Raw genomic sequence first — 16,524 nt, 5'->3', positions numbered from 1 at the left:
CAAAGGTTAAGCCTAATAATTGTTTTAAAAATATTGGTCATTCTTAGTCCATGTTAGTTAATGCATTAACTAATGTTAACAAATGAGACCTTATTGTTAAGTGTTACCACAAATTCAAAGCAATGGTAATAATAATAATCAATGACAACATAACTTGAGCAGCGGACAAAATAGTTTATTTTTTCTTCTGAAACACAGTAAACAAAAAAATGTAGACGGATCTAAAACAATAAAACATGCTTAAAACCGTAAATATAAAATTTATATCAAACTTAAAAAAACTGGAAACTAATCCAGACAACTTTTTAATTACAGTATTAATTATGGTGCCTTTATTTGGCCACAGTACACTTAAGTTACTTTATGGAGACATGCTACAAAGTGTTAAATTGCTCTCATTGTGCAACTTGTTTTAAGTACCACACACCCAATGTAATGTGTTAAAAATACACTTAGTGAAGAAACTGTAACAATAACTGCAAATAGATTATTATTTTTGCTCATGTCCAAACAAATGTATTACAAAAAGTATGCCATTTACAAAAGGAATTTAATAAAAAATGTAAATCTTGCAGTTATTTAATCAACTTCAGATAATTTTTAAAGTAGCCTCCTAATAGAGACATACTAAAGCATAGCACCACCAATTGAAATAGTTTTAAGGCTATGTCACACACTTGATCAATCATTCCAGTTTTGTAGTTGCTTCAATGTCACTGGCTTATATTTACGGATATAATCTAACATGTTATTGATCTCCCTGAAAAGTTTTTGTTATTAACTTTCTTAACTTTTAATATGTCCTTCATGTGGTAACATGGAAATTTAGTGGTTATTGTAGTCAAATATATTATTTTTACTGAATTTACCTGAAAGTTATGTTAAATTATTAAATATTATTGTGGTGTACATATTAATTCTTCATAGTTATTTTAAGCACAGGTTAGATTAAGTAGAAATAGTTCTTTAAGGTAACAATGGCATTCTTCAAATTTTTTTTTACAGTGTAAGTAATGAGTATCATCCAATCTGTTCTTCTGCATGACCTTTACATTATGATTGTATAGCTCCACTTGTGCTAAGGCTAACAAAATACATCAGATGTGTGCTTTTCAAATCTATTCAAATAGTGTTAAAGCTCAAGAAAATGGATTTAGCTTTTTAGGTTCATTCCATATAAATAAACCTAATTAAAAAATGCAAATATTGCACAGACTTCTAATAGTTACAATGCTGGTGTTTGAAAAATAAAAATGCACCAACTTCAGAATATTTAAAGAAATTGCATTAGCTCTCCCCTTCACCTTCCTCCTCTTCTCGTTTGATAACGGGGTTTCCTAAAAATGAAAATTATGAGGAATCATCAAAGGTAATTTTTGCAACCATGGTCTCATAAACATGCAAACGTTTTTTCATGCTTACCTAATTGTCCAGTTAGTGGAAAATTATGGTACCTACCATCTATCTTTTTAAGCTTGGGAAGCCTCTTAGTAGCTTCCTCTATCCAGTTGCCATCTGCAGAATACTTTTCTTCCAATGGGTTCCCCACAAAGACGAGGTCCACCAATGCTGGAAGATCTGCCAGCTTCTGAAACTCCCCTAAAGGAACAAACAGCCTCATAAAATGCTCATTCTTGACGTACCATGACTAAGCTGCTACTGGTCTCTCAGTAACCTATCTTCCATGCTCACCCCACTCCTTGACCAAGTTGTTAGACATGTACAAGACTTTGAGTTTCTTCATAACGTGAATTCCCTTCAGTTTTTCTATGAGGTTATAAGAGATCCACAGCTCCTCCAGAGTATCACCTACTGCCTCCTGTGGGGGACAGAAGAGGAGTAAGAAAAAAGCAGATGTCCACTTCTTAAAGTTATAATTATTGTTCTGTTTCTTTACTTACAAGTCCATTAAGGTTTTTGATGCTATTCCGCCCCAAGGACAATATCTTAAGGTTTTCTAGGAGAAAAATGTAAATAAACTGTTCAGCAATCATGACAAATGCACTTGACAGGAATGCATTTAAGGAGCGTACTTACTCAGACCATTCAAGTTGGCAATTTTTTCAATACAGTTCGTGGACAAGGATAATCTCCTAGGCAGGACAGAACATAAAATGAAGATATATTAGAGAATTATTATATCTGGCACACACTGATGTTGGTTTATAAGAAAATACAGTAACACTTTATTTTAAGGTGTCCTTGTTACACTTTACATGTACTTACTATTATAATAACAATAAATTGTGCATAATTACATGCAAGTAATCCTAAACCAAACCCCAATCCTAACCATATAGCAAGTACATGTAGTTACTTAATATTACTCAGTACTTAAATGTATAATTACACTGTGACAAGGGCACCTTAAAATAAAGTGTAACCGAAAATGCACTAAAAATTGGATCTGTGTATTTAGACTCACTCGCAGTTGACAAGATTAGAGAGAGATGCGTCCATTTTTTCAATGGGAGGAATTTGACTATAAAGCTTTACTGCTGTTGCCTCGTTCGCTTTTTCGCCTGTTTTCTCCTCCTTAGACAACCAAATGAAATCAATTAAGACAATTTGACTGACAGAGAGCAGAGCTTACATATTTAGCTACAAGGAAATGGGTTAAAACTCGGAAAGGTTAATCGACAAACTAATTTAACAACAAATGTTTTACCCATTTCACCAGGGCCTCTTTAATAGTTGTTGCTTTTGCCTGAAAACACACATAATACACTCGTGATGACGCACAGAAAGGTAAGGTGATGTTTGTATGTATAATAAAATGTATTTTTCTCTATTTCTCTACGAATATGCTACTGTATGTTAGTAAAATCACCCGTTAACTAATAATAGAGTTGCTAAGCTCGCTCTCCTCTTGACATTACGTTGACATCTTCTGTAGTCTCTTTAATACGTAATAGACCTCTGTACATTTAAAACCTAATTTGCTAATGTTTAACAGCTAGCCAGTGGCTAAATGTTTATCTGCTGCAAACTGCCTGACACAAGAGATGAACACCGATGCAGCTTCTATTTCCAGCCAGCGTGATAGCCTCGTTTTATTATAAAACAAACAACTTATTTCCTGATTTTGAACAATGCATTTTTAACTCAATAACACAACATGGTAATGTGCATTAAAAGCAGAAGTAGGATGGGAACTCACCATGTTGTTCTTTACGGTTGCTATGGAACTGCCCAGAAGCAAAGCGCATGCGCAAAGTTCGGATGCTTCCGAGTGCCACGAGCTGCGTATCCGCGTGACCACACAAACATCACGCTGAATGTTTTTTTTTTTTTTCATTGAATGCTTGAAAAAAAACAAAAAAACAATAACAATTGTCATCGTCAAAACATAACAGTACAACAACCGTTCAGGGACGTTCAGTCTTTCAGTCCAAAGGAAGTGCCAAGTCCTTCAACAAAGTCATTGTTCTTATTGCTTTTATGTTCGTAGCACAGGGAAACGATAGATAGATAGATAGATAGATAGATAGATAGATAGATAGATAGATAGATAGATAGATAGATAGATAGATAGATAGATAGATAGATAGATAGATAGATAGATAGATTTTATGTTCTTATTGTTTTGAGAGTATTATAATATTCTCAGTAATTTTGTTACTATTCCACTTAAACTAAACAATATTACATAATATCACAAATATATTTGACTTTATTTATTTTATTATTTTAATTTATTTTTACAGTTGTCTACCTTTGAAGGATACTAAAATCTCTTTAACAAAACCATATCTCACAATGCTATTTTCACTTTTTTATAAGATAAGGGCCTTTATATCTGATACAAAAGTCATTCCGTATTATTTTAAACTTCCGTTTTAATACTTGATGCTAGTGTTTTCTATATGCACTGGTTTAGATTTATAAAACCCAGTGAGACGTTCATGGTGTGATTCCACAGTCAGACCACTGGGTGGGAGTGATGTAACAATGATTACAGTCAAACTGCCCTCGATTTAGTGTGTGTGTGTGTGTGTGTGTGTGTGTGTGTGTGCATGCTTATGTTGTTTATGAGGACACAAATTTGTATAATGACATGGGTATGACAGAGGTATTACAATATGACGGTGGTTTATAAGGACACTGCCTATCTCCCCGTAATTCAAAAGGCTTAAAAAACATACTAAATGGTGTTTTTTTGAAAATCTAAAAATGCACAAAGTCTCCTGTGAGGGCTAAGTTTAGGTGTAGGGTTGGTGTAGGGCAATAGCACACACAGTTTGTTCAGTATAAAAACATTACGCCTATGGAGAGTCCCCATAAACCACAAAAACCAACATGTGTGTGTGTGTGTGTGTGAAAGAGAGAAAGAGGGAGAGAGAGAGACAGACAGACAGAGAGAGAACAAAACAGAGCGTATGACAAATGACTAAAATAAAGTAATAAAATAAAGAATCCTAAACATCAGCTTTCTTCTACATGCCTTTAATGACAGTCCAGTATGGAACCCATATGACCAGAAAAAAAATCATGCTTTAGTAAATTATAATATAATACCCTTTACAAACAAAAAATAAATAAATAAACGTGGTTTTACTTCACTAGCCATAGCATGAACATGGTGTTTTTAGTAAAACTGTGGTCATAGAAAACCATGGTTACTACACTTTTACTGTAATAAAATTGTTCATTTTTGTACGGGGCAAAAAGTCCTAATTAATATTAGAGAAAATTATGAGATAATTGTGACAAAAAAGCAACCTTTTAACTCATAATTATCTTATTACCTCACACTTTCAACCTTTATCTCACAACTGTGACTTTGCATCTCATGACTGCTACGTTTTGTCTCATAATTATGACTTTGTGTCTTATAGATTTTTATGCCATACAGTAATGATGATTTTCAAAGCATGAATGTTTTTTCTTATGTGCTAGAAGTGGGCTTCCATCGAGCAAAGAGGTCTATAACACTGGCCTGCCAGGCTCTAAAACTTTAACTTTTATTTTATATGTTAAAACAATAGTATTCTGCATCAAACGTACAATTGCTATGAAGATCAAAAAACAAGAGTTACAATAAAATATTGAGAGCAAAACACAAATGCAAACATGTATGTGTGTAAAAGTAGGCTATAAAAATGTTATATTCTGCAAACAGGAATTCAGTGCCCAGGAGAATACCTTTAGAATGGAAACACTGAACATTAGATTTTCGAGCCTGATGTTCGACTGGACGTTTATTCGAAATGTAATATGTATTAATATGAACTACCCCGAGAGTATGTTACATTTGCATAATAGTGGATTTTTTTTTTTTTTTTTTTTTTTTAATACAATCCCACAAGATCGGTCGCTTTAAATTGCTTTGTCTGCGGTCTCATTAGTAAAACGACTATTTGTCACATTTGTACGGAGAAAATCAGTCGCATTATGCCGGCAAAACCATGAATAATGAGATCCAAGAAACTGTATTCAGTGCCGAGGAGCACTTGTATCGTGGTGATCTGACACACGCATGCGCAGTGCAGCCCAGTGACAGCCGAGCAGCCTCCTCAAGAGCCCAGCAGAGAGAATTCAGACAGCAGCAGTCAGTCTCCCCAGTTCCTGTTTCCGCCACGACTCGCCAAGCATCCCTTTCGTTAAAACATACGCGCTGTGGAGATACAAGTACGCCAGTGCCAAATCAAGGTAAGTGTGTCGCCCGCCGTTACATACGACCGCATTGTGTTAAGGAAAACGACGTTTTTCTCCCCGGAGAGTTCGCTCCATCCCGGCCTGTTGCTAGCTGCCTCGACCGCTGAACGGGAAAAATAACGGTCAGCTTTGCAGCTCGAGCGCATTGTGTTTTCGTGCCGTGATAGCGAAGTATGCTCTGGTCAGACAGTCATTATGTGGCTATCACGATCACGGCACACTGTGTAATGTGTTTATGTACTAGAAAGAGATGAAGGCGATTGCGAATGAGAATAGCATTGCCAAATATAGGAAGCCTACTTAAAGCGAATCCACACCATATAGCGCAAACGAATCTGTTAACAAATACACCAGACGATATTATTAATAAATGGTTTGTATCAGGACTGTTGAAGTGGTGCAGCGTAAATGCCCTGAATGTTAGTCAGACATTTAGCAGGAATATCAACAGCAGTAGCGTGTCCATGTTTATGTATGTTACTAGAAAGGAGAAAGGCAAGTTAACATGAAGCCGCTGCAGAAATCGGAGTGTTTACTTTTAGACCCTTGTGAAGAAGAAAACTGCGAAATGATGTTTAAAGAAGCAGTTCACCCAAAATAAAATTCAGTTAACTTCATGTTATTGTTGTAAACCTGACAAAAACAGAAATTTCGAACAATGTAGTTTCCATCAAATGACTGAATGGGGATTGAAAATGTCAAGCCTGTGAACTGTAATAAATGTGTCATAAAAGTAGTCTTCAATGTTGGCAGATGGCAATTTTTTGAGGAACAAAATGGAATTTGAGTTATTTACAGAAAATCTTGACACCCGCCTTAGCTCACCATGAGAAATGATTTGTAAATCAGCAATTTGTTTGAGTCATATCTCTTCAATGAATCTGTTGATCCAAACATAACAAATCTGTTTCTCTTAAAAAGCAATTGTATGACTTGAGAATCCTTGGAATATAGTGCAATAAATCAAGTAGACTACTTTTACGGTGTGTTTACATCCCTTTTTAATCACCATTCATTGTAATTAGATGTAAACAAACAGATTCCTTAAAATTTGTCTTTCTGGTTCAGAACAGCATTTTAATTTTGTGGTGAACTATCCCTTTAAAAATGATGAAGGCATGGGAGCCAAAAGCCTTGTGGGCAGTGTGCCAACTTATAGCGATGTTGCGCTTCGGGCTTCTCAAGTTCAAGTCCTGGGCTCGCAGACCTTTCCCGATCCTGTCCCCCTCTCTCTCCCACTTCACTTCCTGTCTACATACTGTCCTATCCTAATAAAGGCAAAAAACGCCAAAACAAAAATCATTTAAAAAATGGTGAAGGCAATAAAGCCTGTTATTGCTGCAATACAAGTCATTATTATGACGATGACTGTTTTTCTAAATGCAGTTCCCACAAGCCTTTTCGCTAGTCTTCTAACTGTCAAAGGTTATGTTTCTCAACTGCACTGGGATCAGTTTGATTTCTTATTAGCTAAAGTGAGTTGCCTACCTAGAAGGCATATATGTGGAAAACACAGCACAGGGATTATTTGTCTCCGCCAGTGCTTTTCCTTACTTAATCCACTACTATCACACCCATTAGATACACTTCAGGATGGGCACCATTAATTATCATCGTATAACAATTTGGCTTCACTCTTTCAAGGCTACTTTGTGGTTTTATCTCCCGTCATGTCATCTACTCTTTTAATCGATGCACTGAAAACATTTGCCTCTCTTAAGAGCCTTGTAAAATCAATGTCTTCTACAGATGTTCGGCCATAATGCCCAGTCCCTGCTCTTCCAAGTGTACACCGATAACGAGCTTTTATAGTCAAGTGTGTTATTACATCTACTTGGACTTGTGTGCTTCTCTCAACATTCATACATCTTTAATAGTGCTTTTTGCATCGAAGCAGCTTATCTCGCTTGACTTGGAATTAATGATATAATTAAATCTGCCGTGATAATTGATACCTCCACAAGCTTAGGTTTCGGGATAGAGATGAGATGTTATTCCTCTAAATTCGGATGGTCATCATCAAAAAATTAAACTGAATCGGTCCCGGGTCAGTTGATTTGCATTGCATTTGGCCTTAGAGCAGCAAAAAATGCAACAATATGAACATTTTATTTCACACCTCTTTGTAAATGCTGTATATTAGCATATACTATAAATGCCAGGTTTCAGACTAGCACTTTTTAGTTGTACACTGGACAATATGTTTGTCAAGTACCTGAAACGTGGTAAACAAATATTGACTGAATCAGCCTGACTATATTAGATTAGACCAACAAAATTCATTTTCATGGGTCAGGTAAAAGTCACTCCTTCACGTTTCATGTTTTAAAGTGTAGTCAGACAAACTGAGAGGATGAATTTGACACTCCTCTGCTCTGTTTACTTGCCAGGGTCCTTAGAGCTGTCTTAGCCATTGGCAGTGCCTGTAACTTCCCTAAGGGGCGGTTCATTTAGCTGGAGGCCTTTTCCTGGGAGTCACTCTAAAACAAATCCACAAATAGAGTTTTAAACATGTTTTGTCAGGTAACATCTGAATTAATTTAATACGACAGAATCAAGTGCATTATGTAACCTAAAATAAAGGTCTGCACTAAGTTACACCAACTTAAGCCATTTTTAAGGGTTGGATCAGGCACAAACAGTGAAGGTGGCCATTTCTGTATATACTTTTTACCTTTTTCAGTGCAGTATCAAATTTCATGCTGATCTCTGAATAGATACCATTTTAAAGAGAGCTGTGAATACATCTGTTCAAGTTTTCATATTTAGACGAAGGAAATTGGTTACAAAGTTCATATGTCAGCCTGGGTGTGATGTGGCCTTATCTTGCTAAAGTTAACCATAAGTGAAGTTTATCTTTACTCCAGTATTTTATTAGCATTTACATTGATGACATTTTTTGATGTTGTATAATCATCTCTTTTGTTGAAAGTTTGCTTTTAATCTCAGTTCTGTTCGGTCAATCAAAACTCTCACAAATGAACCATAAATATGCATTAATTTGTCATAGGCCCCTGGAGTCTCATTGCAGCTCCGTGTTATGCACCGACTCACTCTGCTCACACAATTATGGTTGTGAAACATTAACTTGAAAACTTAATGTGTGGTTATGGGATTTCCATAATGTGTAGCTTCACGTTCCCACGTGATCCAATGCTACCTTTGCTCATAAAGGTTTTGTTTTGTGTTATTTAAATTAATGACACTGATGCGGTGACTGCACATGTTGCCATAGTCACATGATCATGTAACAGCACACTTTGCCTAGTGGAAATCCATTGTAGGCATGTCTGTCTTGTCACATTTGTCATATTTGAGTAATGAACTGAGAAATCTAATAATGCCCTCGATAGATAATTGTCTCCTGGGGTGAATTATGAAGAAGTATTATTAATCCAGGAAAAGACGTGCTGGTTTATGCTCATTTTATTGAGATTGAATGGAGGAGTAACAGAGTGCAGGGCTTTGCTACTTTCTTAACATATATTCGCCCCATGCTGTGAAGTGAAGGTCAGGACGGGGGCTGTAATAAAGCTCAAAATCATGGATCAGACTGGAGCGAAGGGAATCTCATTCCCCTCCCCCGCTCCCTGTGCTCATCTCTTCTATTCTGCCAATATCAGGTGACTACTCTTAGCTGAGTTTCCATAGCAATGTGGGCAGTGGGCGGGGATAAAGAGGTTCTGATCAGTTTTAATGATAGTGTAGTTTGCCTATCTGAGCAGGAGATGGAAAGTCTCTCCCAATAGGTTTTGATTGGAACGGCAGAGAGGTGTGGGATTGGGCAGCAGGGACTAGCGTGTACAAGTGCAGGTGTGTATGTGTGTTTGCATGAGATGGATGATGAAGCGAGTAGCTGCGGTGGGGTGGGATAATCACATGGATTAAATCTCTGGCAGGGATCCTAATGGCAGACCATGTAGCTTTCCACATGATGAACATTTGCACTCACTCTTTGCCCATTCTAGTTCTGCGGCAGTGGGCAGCAAGAAAGAATGACCCAGCCATTGTCTTTACTAACTCTCTCTTTCCCAGGACAAGGAAGACCGTGAGTCATTCTTCAGAGCCCTTTGGAGATTGTAAAATCTGTATGTGTGTGTGCATGCTTCTGTGTTTTGCTAGTAGGTTCTAGGCTGACTGCTTTTGCACCCATCAGACTTGACAGTGGCCAACGACAGGGAGCTGTTTCATCGGCTATAAATACCACAATGCAATGTGGAGCATCGCTCTGGCAGCTGCAGGGGAACTGCTCCACCATCGCCCACACACAAGGAGAGGAAGGGTCAGGATTACACCAAACACAGACCTTGTTTGACCCCTGCAGAAAAATGACACTTTTTTTGCACAAACATATGGTCTGAATGATTAAATGGGAATATTTGCCCTGGAAGCCGTGCATTTGCTTCCACCATAGTCAATGATTACCTACCGCAGGGCTTCATTTAAACCAGGGTAAATTTGTTGCACATGACACTGCTTTTCTCCCAGAGTTCCCCATGCCCTTGCCGTAGCAGACAGATAAACGTGAGCGATTGTGCCAAATGCACATCTGCAAATGAAGTTGGTAGACTCTCACAGAACGTAGGGTAAATAGTCCTCAACAAACTGAACTGAGACCCTTGTTTAGAGTTGAGAACCCAGAGGCATGCAATTTGCACAATAATTGTGTCCTCTGTTTGAGCTACATGCAGACAATAAGGTCAAGGTTACTTTAATTCAGAAGAAGGGGAAAAACTAGCAACAGAAATAGACCGTAACCGCCTCGCATAGTAGCCAGGTACTTTTCCACCAGGTCCTCGCTCTGTGACTGTCCGAATTACAAGAGAGTCTGATGTGTTTGGTTCTTTCTAAACTCCATGATTTACCTTGCTTCGTCATCAGTGCCAGAAAACAAACCTTTCCCGAACAGAGTTGAATTCGACACACCCTCTGGCACATGCATCAGCTCAAGGGAGACAAGGTGTGAAAAACACAGAACAGTAAATCAGAGGTTCAGTAAATAGCTGTTTTTGATGGGATTCATTTTACCAAATCCCAATGATGTTTGAGTTTTCTTGCTCAAAAAAGAAAAATCCATAATGAAGCTGCAGTTGATATTGGAGTGAGAAATTTAGCTTTACTTCAAAGTAAGTGAGGAGAGTCGTTGTGATTGATATGCCACAATCACAGACATTCCTGTATATGTGGCATAAGTTTTCTTAGAGGACCACAAAGTTTGTAGTAAAACATTAGATAATTTGCAAGACAAGTTTTACTTTGGCTGTGTGTGTGTGTGTGGGGGGGTTATAGATAATACATCTGCGAAACACAAATTTACCTGACCTTTTCAGGGAAAACTAGTCCCTTCCAAATAGGCTTTAGGCTGAATACCCAGGGGACTCATGTCTGAGGCAAAGATGATGGAAGCATTTTTGAGGCATCTAGTCCTGTAGTCTGCATTGCTCAGCACTGACCTGAGTGAGACTGCTGTCTCAGCTGTACTGGAGCATGCTCAATAGCATATCTAATGCCTTGTGGATTGCTAACGGCTTCTCTGGGACAATTAAGCATCTTTGCGGTGCTCACAACGATGGATGGAGATCTGCATAATGAGCAACAGAGGTAGGATCAGAGGGCAGACAACATGTCTGTTGGAATGTTATTAAACAAACCCGAATTGCAGGGTTAGGGCATCTCATCCACTAAGTGCCAGCCTTCAGGAGTCTTCAGGTTGAGGTAGGTCAAGCTCAAACAACACTATGGTCTGTACTGGACTGGAGGTGGGGGATTGTCATACTAAGAGGATTCAGGGGGATTTCATGATTGGATTTCAAATTGTGCTGATTGATATCTTCAACCGTTTCAAGCATATAGATTCTCGGAGTGCATGATACAGCCTATCAGTTGCAGAAGGCACACTGGGTAATGCACTTTACTTAGCTTGTAGTAGCAGCATCTGCTTCCATTCCATCATTTGGTTTATGCCATCCCCACTCAACAATCACTTGTCCTTTCTGTCTCCTGCCCTTCGGGTGTGAAGAAAAAAGATGGTCCAAACCTCACGGAACACAGACATATTGAGTGTGCTTTTGTAAGTCCCAATTTGCCCCCACTCTCTTGCTATCTGTTTGCCTCTTTATTGCTTCCCCACTCCTCAGTTGTGAAACCAAAGTGTACTATGGAATATTAGAGGGAATGCTTGATGAGTCCCTACCAGACCTTCCTGTTTGAACCTTAGCACTCGGAGCACTAGTAAAATATTTGCCTCCCTCCATTACTGTTTGCATAAGCTGAATTGAACACTTTAAGTTGTTGCTCGTTGTTGGTTTTGTGTGAAAATCTCAGCTATACCCTTTGGCTAGAAGCCCAGCTGCCCCTCACCCACTGAGTAGAGTTGTTGGCCCGGGGGTTCGGCTCAGGTGGGCTCTGCTGCCTACACAGAACAAAAACTGCAGCAAACCACAACTGGGTTTAAGCCAGACAACTTAACTCAGGTTGTCATCGCAATCGTCCCATTGAACGTTTTCATACTGCTATACTTCACATGAGTCAGTTTGCATGTCAGCATGCTACTTGCAGTTTTGTACATCAGTTATTCCTTAAAAACTATTGCAGGGCAAGGCCAAGAAACCGCTGGCCATTTGAAGTTTAAATCTGTACACTCAGAAGCGCTATGATCACAGTGTTTATCTGCTGCCGGTGGTTTTCAGTAGTGCAGCACAGGGCAGAGGATGAGTCGAATGCTAATTTGGTACAGAGCCAGAGGAGCAAACCTCATGTGACACTGATGACAGAAAGACAGGGTGCTGTGTGGAGATATGTCATATTCTGGGTTCTGTCCTTTTCTTCAGTCTTTTTGAGCAGTGCAGAAAAAGTACAGCCTGGTAAACGGTAAAAGGGTTGAGCAAGTACCCTTTTCCCTTACCGCGCAGGTGACGAATTGTTTGGTAAAAGTGCCCTTTCTTTAACCTCCCTTTCACTCTTTTCATCTCTCTGTTGCAGTGTCTATTTCCTTCTTCCGTCCTTCTTCTTTCATTCACTTTGAAATCGACTGCTTGCAGAGCAGTATCTTTGAGCCAAGATATCGACTACAGTTTAGACACCATGGAGTAGCATTAGCCTGTGCCAACGAGAGGCGTGTAAGGCAGAGAAGATCCTGTTCGGAGAGATAATCTGATCAGTGGATTTGTCGACTTAATTTTTCGCTAATCCTCATAGTGTTGTGGCAAGCCCTTTTGTGTTGAAAAGTCACAGGTTGTCTTAATTGGGATCAAGAGTTGGATTGCTGATCATGCCAACTACAACATGCTGTGGTTTCACAAGCGGAATATGTTATAAGATTTAGTGGACATTGATTTTACTGTATTGTTCAGCAGGACTCTTTATTTCATTAAAGTGTACACTGATAAATGGTTATGTGAAGTTGTATTGCTGGTTATACGCCCTTAATGCATTTGATTGGTATATTCACTTTCCTGGCTAGTCACGAGATTTGTGTAACTGGCCAGAGGAGTACTGACAACAAAACTGGTTAATCCATCTAGATTACAAACACATTAATGATCCAGGCTCAGTAATGCCAGTAGTTCAGCTTTGTCCTCACAAATTTTTTTTTGTTTTCTTTTTTAAAACCCATACAGACTTTGATTTGGCAGACAGTGTTTTGCAAGTGTTTTATATTATTTTAACAGCTACATTATATTTGTAAAACTGTTGTGTGGTTAGCCCACACTGATTTTGATTTGGCAAACAGTGTTGTTAATAATATAATACATAATTAATTCAATATACAAATTTAAATAAATAATTAAAAATGCCAAACTATTTGCCAAAAAAAAAAAAATCCCCAAGAATTTTAGCCTTTGTGACTTTTTCTTATGTACAATCTCCAGACACTTATACCATTTGGCCATTTTTTTTATTTAAGCCCCCCAAAATATTAGACTTCAGTAATTTAATTTTCACTTATAAATATGCTAAATTCAAATTTTAACCAAACATCTTGATGTTGATTTAAGTGGTAAAACAGTACAGTAAAACAGTACAGTAAAGTACTACATTCTGTCAACTACCCAATATCCTTAACAAAACAAATGTTTTTCATGTGCAACAGTAGAGTCAAATTATTCAGCTAGCTATAATTTAACCCCATGACCACTATAAATTCATAAACACATTTACTGGGAAAAAAATTGCATACTGTGATGGGTTGATAATTATAGTTATCAACCCATTCTAACTGATTCTTTCAAGATTCACAGAAATAACAGAAAACCAAACATTTCCATTTTCGAGGCATGAAAACACATGTACATGATCAGCGGTACCTGCCAAAACTTTATTGGTCAACCCTGGACACCCTGACGAGGTGTGTGAGGACTTTGGTCACTGTTCAGTCTTATGACCATGAGATTGTAATACACGAGAACAGAAGAAGGAAGTGGGATCAGGCATAATAATTTTTTGAACTTTGTGAATGTGAGTATGAATGCCTGAACATAAATGATGCAGATAGCAGTACTGTATGTGGTCTGTTTAGCTGAGGACCTGGCACTGGATGAGCTGCCCTCTTTAGTGCTTCACTGACATCCATGCTAATCCGTGTGCCAACTGACAGACTCTGCGTTGCTGCACGCTCGAGTTTGGTGCAAATGGATGTTTCGGTGCTTTAGTGATTTGCACGGTTTATTGGTGTGGTCAGAGTGTCTTTTGTGAGCATTAACAGTCGCGCATAAACAGGCTTTTCGGCATTGGGAAATAGAATTTCAGGGCAGTTGAGATGCCCTTGGGAAGCAATCACAGTGGTGCTCCGCAAAAGCTTCTGAATGCCTGTGGCCTACCGCGTGGCACTACAACATTTATTTGAAATCACTCAACATTATTCATTAGCAGCTTCCTTGGTGTGGTTCATGTGTTGCATTCATACGCTAATGTTTTACCTTGCAAGCTAGCTGGAAACCTGGCATGACATATATGCCGTTCTAGCAGGAGGCAGCTTGTTAGAGAGGTATCATTTGTCTGAATGAATCACCTCATCTCCTTCTCTCGTGCCGCACACCCAGTGATTTTTACAGCACGGTGTAATTGGCCACTCTGTTTTCCATCTGTTGCTTGCTTGCATTCCTTGTCATATTTCCTCTGCTGTCCTGCCCACCCTCGGCACCAGCGGCACAAGGGAGTTGTGTGTTTTTGCCAACAAATGACGACAGAAGCAAGATCAAATAGAATTCATAAACGTCGATAAACATCCGCCTGCCGTTTCATTATCTCTCTGTCTCCTCTCCGTGAGCTGGAGGTGTGGGTGCCATTTATTTCCTCAAACGAAGGCCTCTCCATTCCTGATGAGAACTTTTCCATTTCACATTCTTGCCCTGGGCAATGGATCAGACTGTCAGAGTTACTTGCGTCTCTGAACTCCTCCACGATTCATCACTCCGTTTTTTGTTTGTCTTTTTTTCCTCCAGACAAAGAGTTGTGGCCTGTTACATATGTGCCTTGGAGAATTTTTTTCCCCTTTAGTTCCAATACAGAACCAAAGTTTTTTTGGTTTCTTTTGATTTAGTCAAGGTTAGACTTTAGAATACAGCTCTGTGGCTGAGGGTGTGAAATTAACACCAATCAAATGCAAGTGCTTTCTGTGCAGCGGTGGGTAATTGTGCTCATCTATCAGCCATTGTAGCGGATGACCTGTAAGACACGACAGACTGACATTTGACAAGAAATGCCGTTGCTTAGATGCATAGGCACACGCTTGAAGAAACACATCTTATTATCTTGATAAACAGACAAAACATAAGTCGTCAGTATGCCTGATATGCTGTTTTTGGGTGCTCTGTCACTCATGTCTATCTGTAAGGTAGTAACATTTTATAGAATATAAATGGAATGTAAGTTTAAGTGTCTAACGTTTTAAAAAATATATATATTCCTGTGATGGTAGCTGAATATTCAGCAGCCATTTTTCCAGTCTTCAGTGTCTCATGATCTTTTAGAAATCACTAAATGTTGTGCTACTTGATATTTTTCTGGAAACCATAAATTTGTTCAGGATTCTTTGATGAATAGAGTTCAAACGAACAGCATTTATTTTAAATAGAAATATTTTGTAACATTGTAAATATCTTATACGTCAAAGTATTGATTTTTTTTATATAAAAAAACAATCATATGGACCCCAAAACTTTGAACTGTTTAGTATATTAGTTAATAATAAAACATCAGTTAATTGTTTTCCCGCTTCGTCTGCTGTAGTCTCCTAGTTTGCCGTGTTGTTTTAGGCGTTTTTTTGCAGTGCCAATTTGAGCACGGCACAAGCCAAGACAAAAGCCTATTGTTTTTGGTCTCTGATTAATTGTCTTACCGGGGTTTATGAGTGTCCTAGGGAGGCCTCCTACACACACTAGAGCACAGAGGACTCATTCACTGTATTCTCAGTGTACAGTCATGTTAAATGACTGAGTGTTGGTTTGATATTTAACCTCTTCAATTTAAACTTACTTTTCAAGCTATGGTCTTAGAAAATGCAAACATATTTTTGCATTCTCCTCCCTCTATATAAAGATGTCAAGTGCCATCTTTTCTCTGAAAGCCTCAGCGGGGTGATGTTGACTAGTGGATGCATAATAAAATTGCAGATGACAGGTTTGTTTATCCCGTGCAGTCAGGAAAACAATGTGAAAGATGCCTTCATCTAAAGGGCTGGAAATTGTTGATACCTTTTAAAATGGCATGTTTTTTTTGTTGTTTTTTAAAGGGTTTGAAAAGTAGATTGGGTCAGTTATTCAGTTTGATGTGGTTGTATAACTGTGTTGCATATATATGGCGTGCAACCATGTAGTTTGTATATTTTTGACATTAATACATTTTGTACTGTTGATATTATTATGT

At 38.3% G+C, this 16,524-nt stretch overlaps 2 protein-coding genes across 4 annotated transcripts in view; one reads left to right on the top strand and one right to left on the bottom strand.

The window, feature by feature from the left end:
* Positions 1 to 156: 156 nt before the first annotated feature.
* LOC306849987 (dynein axonemal light chain 1) lies at positions 157 to 3,231 on the bottom strand. Of its 2 annotated transcripts, XM_079385391.1 has the most exons (8): positions 3,161 to 3,194; positions 2,669 to 2,707; positions 2,426 to 2,535; positions 2,038 to 2,093; positions 1,902 to 1,957; positions 1,693 to 1,819; positions 1,459 to 1,599; positions 157 to 1,337 (listed from the first exon to the last, which is right to left on the bottom strand). In XM_079385391.1, the coding sequence occupies exons 1-8, from the start codon at positions 3,161 to 3,163 to the stop codon at positions 1,288 to 1,290; spliced, it is 582 nt and encodes a 193-aa protein (XP_079241517.1). In that variant the 5' UTR covers positions 3,164 to 3,194; the 3' UTR covers positions 157 to 1,287. The 2 variants fall into 2 exon arrangements, with proteins under 2 accessions (XP_079241517.1, XP_079241518.1); XM_079385392.1 differs by lacking the exon at positions 2,669 to 2,707 and having other exon boundaries at positions 3,161 to 3,231.
* Positions 3,232 to 5,495: 2,264 nt separating this feature from the next.
* The window catches only part of LOC306850613 (alpha-(1,6)-fucosyltransferase-like), an 86,229-nt gene continuing 75,200 nt past the window's right edge, over positions 5,496 to 16,524 (top strand). The window contains exon 1 of one of the 2 annotated variants that reach the window (XM_079386329.1): positions 5,496 to 5,652. The gene's annotated coding sequence lies outside the window, so the exon portion shown is untranslated. The remainder of the gene's footprint in view (positions 5,653 to 16,524) is intronic. The other variant, XM_079386328.1, reaches the window with a different exon arrangement.

Source organism: Barbus barbus (genome assembly GCF_936440315.1).
Source record: "Barbus barbus genome assembly, chromosome: 30".
NCBI lineage: Eukaryota > Metazoa > Chordata > Actinopteri > Cypriniformes > Cyprinidae > Barbus > Barbus barbus.
The sequence above is the reverse complement of the archived record's forward strand: the minus strand, read 5'-3'. Positions and strand labels throughout refer to the sequence as shown.